The sequence below is a fragment of the Saimiri boliviensis genome, chromosome 6, assembly GCF_048565385.1.
Source record: "Saimiri boliviensis isolate mSaiBol1 chromosome 6, mSaiBol1.pri, whole genome shotgun sequence".
NCBI lineage: Eukaryota > Metazoa > Chordata > Mammalia > Primates > Cebidae > Saimiri > Saimiri boliviensis.
The window spans coordinates 116,920,189-116,930,068 of NC_133454.1; the positions used below are offsets into that span (position 1 = coordinate 116,920,189).

At 52.8% G+C, this 9,880-nt stretch overlaps 1 protein-coding gene across 1 annotated transcript; it reads left to right on the top strand.

The window, feature by feature from the left end:
* Positions 1-444: 444 nt before the first annotated feature.
* On the top strand, positions 445-9,219 carry LRRC55 (leucine rich repeat containing 55). The gene is made up of 3 exons (XM_003920103.4): positions 445-853; positions 1,730-3,227; positions 7,439-9,219. The coding sequence occupies exons 2-3, from the start codon at positions 2,513-2,515 to the stop codon at positions 7,672-7,674; spliced, it is 951 nt and encodes a 316-aa protein (XP_003920152.3). The 5' UTR covers positions 445-853; positions 1,730-2,512; the 3' UTR covers positions 7,675-9,219.
* Positions 9,220-9,880: the final 661 nt, after the last annotated feature.

Consider the following 9,880-nt stretch of genomic DNA (forward strand, 5'->3'; position numbering starts at 1 on the left):
CTTATTCCTGTCTTCAATGCCCCCATTCTTCACTCCCCACCCACCCCACACATCCTCCACTAAGTCCCTTTCTCCTTTCACTGCAAGCCCTCTTAGTTTTTCCTTCTGGGTCTAATGTCCTTAAGCTGACCCTCCTCTGTCTCCAATTCCAGGTCCACACCTTGCCCCTACTACAACCTCTCCCTCTGGGCCTTTTAAGCCTCTCTCCCTGCCTGCACCTCTTTCTCTGCTCCCGTCCAGTTGCCCACCCTCATCTCCCCTTCTTCCCCTCGCCCTATCCTCAGGATCCTGTGGGAAGCTGTGAATTCTGCCGGGTGCTTTCTTCTCTCCTCTCTCCTCGTGGTGGGGTCCACAGCCAGTTCTCCTGTTGCTCAGAGATGTGGAGGCAGTTGCTAAGAGACAGTGAAACGTCAGTACCTGGCCCTCGAGGAAAAAAGGGGAGTGAAAAAGGGAGAGAAGAGGGGGGAAGGAGGGAGGGAGGGAGAGGGAGAGGGCGGGAAGGGGGGAGGGAGGGGAAAGCCCTGGCCCTGGCGGAAGCCTTCTACCCCAGCAGCCTGGGCACTAGCTGAGTTTCGGAAAGGAGCATTTGGATCCTGTGAACTTTCTTCCAAGCATCCTTTCTCTGCGATTTTCCTTTAGGGTGAAAGAAGGGGCAGAGGGACCACAGGACGGGAAATCGCGGAAGATGCTGGCCAGGGATCCGGGAGACGAGGAGGAGGAGAGGCCGGGGGAGGGGAAGAGCCGGGGAGGCAATCTGTTCTGAAGCGAGCAGGGAGCGAGCGGGGATTCCAGGAGGAGGGAGGGAGACCCGCGCCTGCCTGCGGCAGACTGGTGGCTGCGTCCTTGGAACGGAGTGAGTAGGCTCAAGGGGCCTGTGGGAGTGCAGAGGGAGACCTGGGGCTCCGGAAACTGAGTCTGCATGAAGGGGAGCTGGGGTGATTTCCCGGTGGGCGGGATTGAGGCTCCAAGCCGTTGGAAAACAGCGCCAGACCGAGGGTGAGGGGAGGACCGAGCACAGCAGGTGGGCAGCGGAGGCGCGAGAGGGCGCGGGGCACGGGCGCGAGGGCTGAGGCTCTGGGCGTGGCATCACTCTCGGTCGCTCTGCTGGGGGGTGCAGCGTGTGGAAAGGGGTGCTGCGATGAGGAGTGTGCGCTGGGGGGGGCGGGGGAGAGATGCTGGGGGTCGGCTGGGGAGGGGTCTGCAGGCTCGCCTGTGCAGAAGGAAGCTGGAGCGAAAGCCGGTGGGCGTGAGCGCGGGCAGGGCAAAATGTGGGGGAGTCACAGAAGAATGGTGCGCGCGCGCGCGCGCGCGTGTGTGTGTGTGTGTGTGTAAGAGGAGACAGGCGCGCTTAGAGTGTTTGAAAGGGGTGTGCAAACCCCCAGAGTGTGGATGCGTGTTTTCCTTGGGGAGTTGTTCCAGGGTGGCGTGTTTGGTACTGATGGGGGCGGGGTTATGAGAAGAAGAAGAAAATCTAACCCAAGGAAGAAACCCAGAGGAGAAGGGCTGCAGGTTGGGTCAGGGAGGGCTCGTGGGTGACAGCAATGTGAGCGTGGGGTATCAGCCTGCCATGGCCCACACCTGAGAGACAGTCAGCAGAGAACTTTGTGGTTGGGGGACCAAAGAAGGGAGGAAAAAAAGAGACAGAGATAAGACAAGGGTCCTAGGTGAAGGGACAAGGGGGCATGCAGGGCACAGTATTTCTCCGCCTGAGTGCTTTCCTTGTTGACAGAGGGAATTCGGCCTCCACCTGCTGAATACAGAGCTGCGCTGAGGAAGGCGCTGACTTGGAGAAGTTGCCAAAGCAGCCTGCACCTTCAGGACTCATGGCTTCTTCTGGCCCCAGAGGCCCAGACAGTAGGCATCACCTGGGGTCCTCCTCTCTTTGGGGAACAGAGAGGCTCCCTGGGGATTCCAGCAGCCACTGAGGCTGAGGAGGCTCATGGAGACTCACTTCCTCCCGGGCTCTCTTCCCAAAACACCCACCCTGGGACCCCCTTGGACTCAAGCCCACCGGGCCACCAGGACAAATGGCCTCTGAGACCTTCAACACTGGAGACCCAGGTGCAGCCCTGGCTTCCTAATCAGTCCCAGACATGGGACAGAACTTAAGTTTTCTTAGAAGAAGTGCCAAGGATCTTTAAAGGGCACCTTTCATCTCCTTCAGCCCCTCCCTCCCAGACACAGCACCAAGAGGGACATCCAGCAGGCATGGGTGAGAGAGACACAAAGCATCTGCGGGAACTCTTCCAGGACCTGCTGGCAGCTGACCGAGCCCCATCCTGTCCCCTCCCTCTCTCAGGTTTTGATCATCATTCCAGACCCTGGGGGACCTCGACAGGGTTTCTTGCCCCCTAGGCTCCGGAAGTGGACCTCCTGTGGATCTCAGGAAGCTCTCTGGTGCTCAGAGGCTCCTGGGAAAGTCTCTAGCCATGATACCACATGCTCAGAAGCCCCACCTTCGCAGACGCTGGCCCCTGATGTAACTGCCTTCCTGTGTCACAGACTCGATTCCATGAACACGGTCCTCATGGGCTCCCTCCAGCACTGCTGTTGCCAGCTGCCTAAGATGGGTGACACTTGGGCCCAGCTTCCCTGGCCCGGGCCACCCCACCCATCGATGCTGCTGATCTCTCTCCTCCTGGCAGCCGGGTTGATGCACTCAGATGCTGGCACCAGCTGCCCAGTCCTTTGCACATGCCGTAACCAGGTGGTGGATTGCAGCAGCCAGCGGCTATTCTCTGTGCCCCCAGACCTGCCAATGGACACCCGCAACCTCAGCCTGGCCCACAACCGCATCACAGCGGTGCCGCCTGGCTACCTCACATGCTACATGGAGCTCCGGGTGCTGGATTTGCGCAACAACTCCTTGATGGAGCTGCCCCAGGGCCTCTTCCTCCATGCCAAACGCTTGGTACACCTGGATCTGAGCTACAACAACTTCAGCCACGTGCCGGCCGACATGTTCCAGGAGGCCCATGGACTGGTCCACATCGACCTGAGCCACAACCCCTGGCTGCGGAGGGTGCACCCCCATGCCTTCCAAGGCCTCGTGCAGCTCCGGGACCTGGACCTCAGCTATGGGGGCCTGGCCTTCCTCAGCCTCGAGGCTCTTGAGGATCTACCGGGGCTGGTGACCCTGCAGATCGGCGGCAACCCCTGGGTGTGCGGCTGCACCATGGAGCCTCTGCTGAAGTGGTTACGAAACCGGATCCAGCGCTGTACAGCAGGTAATGGGGGGCAGGGGGCAGGAGGGGGCAGTCCACAGGGAGGACTTGCCTCAGTGGAAGCATAGGCTCCAAAGAAAGGGGAGGGACTTAGAGCCGGAAAGCACCTACTGTGTTTTGTAACGTGGGCCTGCCCGTTTGTACACCAGCTCGGTCAACAGGTTGTTTGTCGAATCCTTGCAATACATGGTGAGGCACTAAGGGCCCATTCATTCATGAAATGGACAGTCCCTCACCGCTGCGGTGCTCACGACCTAATGAGGCAGACAGATAGTAAACAGGTGGGAATCGCTCATCCGGGGTGGTTCTGATTGAGCTTTCACCATGACCCAAGATCTCAGCATGCATGATCCTATGGGACCTCTGTTTTTATTATACTCATTTCCAGGTGAATAAACTGAAATTTAGAACAATAAAAAGGCTTGACTGGAATCACGCCCTTAGAAAGTGGCAGGGCCATGAAAAAAACAATACAAATATAAAAATCAAAAAGCGTCAGGACCGTGAATAAAACCTAGATTTATTTGACTTCTAAGCCCTGTTCTATTCTGCCACACTGCTTTTTTAGCAGTCCGTGTGTTGAAAAACTCTCGTATAAATAGTAATGGCTAACTCAATCTCAATAGAGCTACAACTTCAGTCCCATGCCAACCAACACGCTCCAGGAGGAACTTGAGACCTTAGTACTTACTATTTACCAGGCTCTCTCTTAAGCACGTTTACTTACCTATCTCTCCCTATCTCCAGAAGAACACTAATGAGGTCCCTACTCTACAGAGGAGGAAACAGGCACAGAGAGGTTCCGTAGCTCGTTTGAAGGTACACAGCTGCTAATTGTTGAAGCCAGGATTTGAGCCCTGGCAGTCTCCCTGGCTATATCCCAAAGAGTCCGGTTCCGGCCTACCAGAAGAGTCAGAGCCCGAGTCCTGGACTGGCCAAAGGGCTGCAGTAGAGTTCTAGGACCTCATGCAGCTTCAAGAACTGGACCTCAGCTATGAGAACCTGACCTTCCTCAAATTCAAGGCTCTGAGCAGTATAAACTCTGGACACAGGGTTTATACTGAAACAAAGACTGCGATGTGGCAACTCAGCCAGCCAGTCCCAACCAGAGGGTGGACCGGGGCCTGAAGGAGCCCAAATCACACAGGTTTTGATGGCTGTCCCAACCCAGTGGCATCTGAGGCTGACCCAGAGGCAGGCGATGTTCAGCTGCAGCCCTAGCCACCAGCTCTCCTGTGTGACAGCGCCAAGGCTTGGCACAAGCACCAGAAGTAGTAGCAGAGGGCCCCACCCCAGGGCTTTCCCAGAACCTGAGCTCAGCACGTGCTGAGAAGCAGCAATGCCGAATGCGGTAACAGGGGGAGGAGGACTGAGTGGGGAGCCCAAGACCAAAATAGTTTGGGGAGGGCTGTGGGTCACGATTCCAGTGTTTCCACAGAGCTGTAGGAGGAAATTCTCTGGCACCAAAATAGCTGGGGACTGGGTTGGGGCGATGGTGGAGGGCAGGAGCGGGAGGCTGCCTGGAGTAGTCTTCCCACTTGCTCAACCTCGGCAGGCCGTGCCTTCCCTCTCTGTCCTGTGCACTAATTACAGAAAGGGCACCGAAGCACTCAGCTTCCACCATACCCAGGGACTCCTTTCCTGTGATCTCTGAGGTCCCTGCTGCCCTGCAGAAGCTCAGGCTTGCAACAAGCAGGACAAGCGTCCAAGATTTCATCAGTGTAGCCTCACACATCAGTACAGGTGAGGAACCTGAACTCCGGAGGGGGACAGTGGCTGTCCACAGGCTCATGATGACAAAGCAAACAAGCCCAGCTGGAAACTCAGGTTCCCTGCTCCTCCACAGAATACACTTTACACCAGGCCATACTCACCAGGGTGCTTCTTCTTAGGGACAGAATTTGCCAGTGTGGGCAGAACCAGGTGACGTTCCTCCCTTTAGATCCTTTCAGCTGCTTCCTCCGTTTTTCTTCGTGGGACTCCACTATTATCCATGGTTTTTGGAAAAATTGAACAAAGAGGTCCATAAGCAAGCCCCTGGGATACAGCATGGCTTTAAGACTGGTGCCTTGACTTACCAGCGGGTTTGTCAGCCTCCACGTTCCCATCCTGTGTCCTGTGTGGTCCCACTGATGACTGTCAGGGGCTCCTCTGGCTGGTCCATATAAGTACTGCCACATTCCCCATCTCACTGTCTCAGCACTACTGGCTTCACATACATAATAGACTTTAGAGTTCAGCCTCTTCAGATTTCCAGAGGAGAAGTCATGCAAGTCAAGCCCAGACAGGATCCAGGCCTGAGTAGGGCACAGGTCCTGGGGTCACAGCCTCCAGGGACCACACAACCTGGGATTTGGGGAAGACTGTGTTCTCCTTCCAAACCTGACTCCCCATTTCCAAGGATATTGATGCTGATTCAGTTCTCAGAAGGGTCAATCCAAACCCATCATTTGATTCCTTGCCCTCAAAAACTGCAGAATAAATACAGAGCATTTATACAATGCATAACTTAAAAAATGTCTTCTTATTGACTCTCAGAAAATTTAGATTGGATTATCCCCTTCTTATAGAGGTCCCTTCTTAATAGAGGCAGAGCATGAGAGCCAGAAATATCAAAATAAAAAAGACGTACCCAAGGTAAGAGCTTAATTAATACTTATTCCACTGAACAAAGGAACAACTGGCTGCAGGAAAGCCAGTGCCTAGCGCTGCATGGCAGGAGTGCCGCCTGCACGCTGCCCTTGCTTCCCAGGCAGAGCGAGATAAGCCCATTAACAGCCATTGTGCATTCATAAAAGCAACCCCGGAAGGATGAGGTGAGATCATCAAGGCTGGAGATAACAGTAACCCCACCAGGAAAAAGCAGCCCCCTCCCCCAGAAGCCAGAGTGCAGACTATGACCCCCAATGACCTGTCTAGGGAAACTAACCAATATAATAATTTAAATAATTGAAATATATGTTATATATTACATATATTACACTAATATATAACATGTAACTCATCTATGTCAACTCACTGAACCCTCACTACAACCCTAAGAAGTAGATACTGTTATTATCCTCATTTGACAAATGAAGAAGTCAAGACACAGAGAGGTTAAATCACTTATCCGTAACCATGCAACTAGCAAGGGGTGAAGAGGGGATTTGAAACCAGACCAATAGCTCCAGAATCCATAGTTTTAACCCTATATTCTGTGTATCCAGAAAAGCCACATAAGTAGTAGAAAGACCCAATGCTTTGGAGTTGGGCAGAGTCTTGTATTCATGTTGTAAAGATTCATCAAGCACTTACTATAGAAGGGACACTGTTCTCATGCTAAAGATCCCATGGGAGGAGTTTATATGAAAAGGGGAGGAGACAGGAAAGAAACCAATGAACTTTCAGGCAGTGATCAACGCTACATAGAAAAATAGAGCAGAGCAGGTAAGATTGGGAGACCAGGGGGAGATGAAGTGGGGGTGCTATTTAGAGTCATAAAGAGGGAAGGCCTCACTAATAATGTGGCATTGAGCCAAGTCCCAAAGAAACTGGGGGGCTGAGCTGTGCAGAGGTCAAGGGGAGAAACTCCCTCCCAAAGGGACAAATGCAAAAGCATCCCTTCCCCACGTCTTGAGGGGACACTCTGGGGACGTGGAAGAGTAACTAGGAGGTATATGTGGCTGGAGCAGAGTAAACAAGGAACCGAGTGGGAGAGCTGGGCAAGAGTCCCTGGAGCCCACGGGGAGCACCCTGGCTTTTGCTTCACTCAAAGATGGGAAGCCAGGGAAGGGTTTCAAGTAGAGAAGACACGCCAGGACTTCAGGTTTGAAAGAACCACTCAGCCGACTGTATTGAAATAGTTTGTCACCTGCTGGTGAGGTTCCAGGCTGCAGGCTGAGGGTAGACACCTTCAGAAGCCCAGAAACCAGTCGGGAGGTTATGGTAAGAGACGATGGTGTCCCCAGACCTACCACGGATCAAAGCCAGATGACTTTCAGCAAATTGCTGAACTCTTCAAACAGTGCTTTCCACATCTGTAGAAACAGACATAAAAATCCTTGCCTTGAGAGGTGTTGAGGGAACTAAAGAAGATTATAGGATTCTTGGCACACGGAAGAACCGCGGTGAATGTCTTCCTTCCTTTTTCCAGGGAGCAGTTGGGGTTAAAGGGTTCTCCAATCCCCTCTCCCTCTCTGGGTACCTCACCCTCCCTGGCTTCTGTGTTACAGATTCTCAGCTGGCTGAGTGCCGGGGCCCCCCTGAAGTCGAGGGAGCCCCCCTCTTCTCACTCACCGAGGAGAGCTTCAAGGCCTGCCACCTGACCCTGACCCTGGATGATTACCTGTTCATTGCGTTCGTGGGCTTCGTGGTGTCCATCGCCTCTGTGGCCACCAACTTCCTCCTGGGCATCACCGCCAACTGCTGCCACCGCTGGAGCAAGGCCAGTGAAGAGGAAGAGATCTGACATGGCTGCCTCCCGTCCCTCCATGCTGCTGACCACCACAGCTGCTGACCACCAGACGCCCTCCCTGACTCCCCACTCTGGCTCCATGGTGACCTGGCTGCCTCAGTCGTGGCTCAAGCAAGGTGGGAACACTCACTTTGTATGCGCGTCTGCTTTGGGCCAGGCGGTGCGCTAGGAACTGGGAACATCAGATTAATTGACTCAGTCCCCGCCCTCAAGGCAATTACCCCTAGTCAAGGAGAGAGATCCAAAAACTATTCCCTTTAAGACTATATGTCAGGACTCTGAGCACATCATTATGGACGCCCAGTAGGAACCATCATCTGTATCTAGCAATGTCCATGAGAATTATAAGGGTGGAGTGATTTGTGAACTGGGTCATCAAGAAATATCTACTTTGTCAGGTAGGCAAAAAAAGGTGTCTGCAGATGGCAGAGGCCAGAGTATGCATAGGGCACGGTGTTGAAAAGATGAACAGTTCCTGGTCACAAACTTGTATACAGGGGGTGTGGCACATAACTCAAACCTACTCCCCACCGAAACAGTCAGCTCTCGGCAATCAGCCACTGCCTCCAGGGAGTACAAACACCTCCATGCCAGCCCCTGGCCTCCTTCCACCAGCAGCTACCAGGTGAGACCACCTCCTAGTGACTGCCCCCATATGACCAATTGTCACCGGCTGGTGAGGTCCCAGGCAGCAGGCTGAGGATGGACACTTTCGGTGCCCTTTCTCCTGCCTCTTACTCATGATTTGCTTCAGAAGAGAGAGGCAGGAGGCCCAGCAACTGGGGCAGCAAGAGTCCCGGCATCCTGGGACCCTCATCATGTGACCGTTCTTGCCACAGTGCTCATGCCACAGGGTCTCACCAGGAAAGTGCACTGTGCGCCACTGACCCATGGCCTGGCAGTACCCAGAGCTTAAAGAGGACAAAAGCATCACAGTTAACGACCATAGGAAGCTTTGCATTTTCTTCTAAGCAACTCGCCCACGTAAGCGTAAGGGCGAGAGAGCTGTTAAATACTGAGCCCTCGCCAGCGTCAGGCACTGTGAAAAGCTCTCTCCACAAACCATCATTCCCTTTAACACACACAGATTGAGCTGAACGCTGTTGTTCCCATTTTACAAATGAGGCAATTAAGGCTCAGCGAGGTTAAAGTCGCATGCCACTATGAGCAAGATAAAGTCTGTACTGTTTGTACTGCCCCTTCCAAGTTGGGGAACATCACCATTCCCTCTTGAGTTGTATAAATTCAAATTCAAGTAGAGATGACAAAGTTTCTAATAAGGTCCAGGCACTCCTCTGGGCACTTTGATATCTATTGACTTGCTTCTTTCAATTCTCCCAGCAACACTGCCTGGTGGTTCTTATTATCCCCATTTGACAGATGAATTAATCATAGAGAGCTGAGTGACTTATCCAAAGTTGTCTGGATGAGCCCTAGAAGGAAGGTGGTAGGCAGCTCCATTCAGGGAAACTGCATCTAATCAGTCAGTCAAAAATCAAGTAACTTTACGAGCAAAGCACAATTACCATCATCGTCTCCTTCGTCAGTTTCGTCGGCATCATCATTATCTTCCCTCCACTTGTTCAGCACCGGAGAGTTCATGAGTGTTTTCACATCGTCCTCTGTGACTTTTCACAACCCTGTGCAGGAGGTAAATCAAACATCAATAATCTTGTTTTACAGATGGGAAAAACAGTCTCAAGGTTGGATAGGACTTGTGTATGTGGCAAGGTTGGGACTCAACCCTACACGGTTCTCTTTCCAGTGCTTTCCCGAGTGCTTGGGGAAGAGAATGCCTCAGAGGGCTGGATAATGGGGCCCTGGAATTCAGTAGCCATGAATGTGCTAGTAGGTCAGCTAAATAGAAGGCAGTCAACCCATCTGCTGTACAGATTGGACTATGCTCCCGCTAGGGCAAATTACAGGCTCTGAAACAGAGATTACACAAATAACATCTGAATAGGAGACTCCTGCTTTACAATAGGTAGATAAAACATCAGCACTGGTGGCCACGGAGGCAGTCATGTGAAAAATTAGATCTTTGGGAATCAAGAGAGGAAGCTGTGTTAACCCTTCCTACTCAAGCCCTGCTGTGTGTGTTGCAAGAGATACTAAAAGAGCAAGAAAGCTACAGGTGAGAACCTCTGCAGTTTAGGAGAAAAGCATGAAGGCACAGCCAAACGTGCTGATAAGCTGGCCA

What these genes read in the sequence shown, in the direction of transcription:
- LRRC55 (XM_003920103.4), top strand. Translation starts at nt 2,513, where the DNA reads ATGAACACGGTCCTCATGGGCTCCCTCCAGCACTGCTGTTGCCAGCTG. An exon ending in GATCCAGCGCTGTACAGCAG is followed by an intron (nt 3,228 to 7,438) that starts GTAATGGGGGGC and finishes TCTGTGTTACAG; the next exon opens with ATTCTCAGCTGGCTGAGTGC.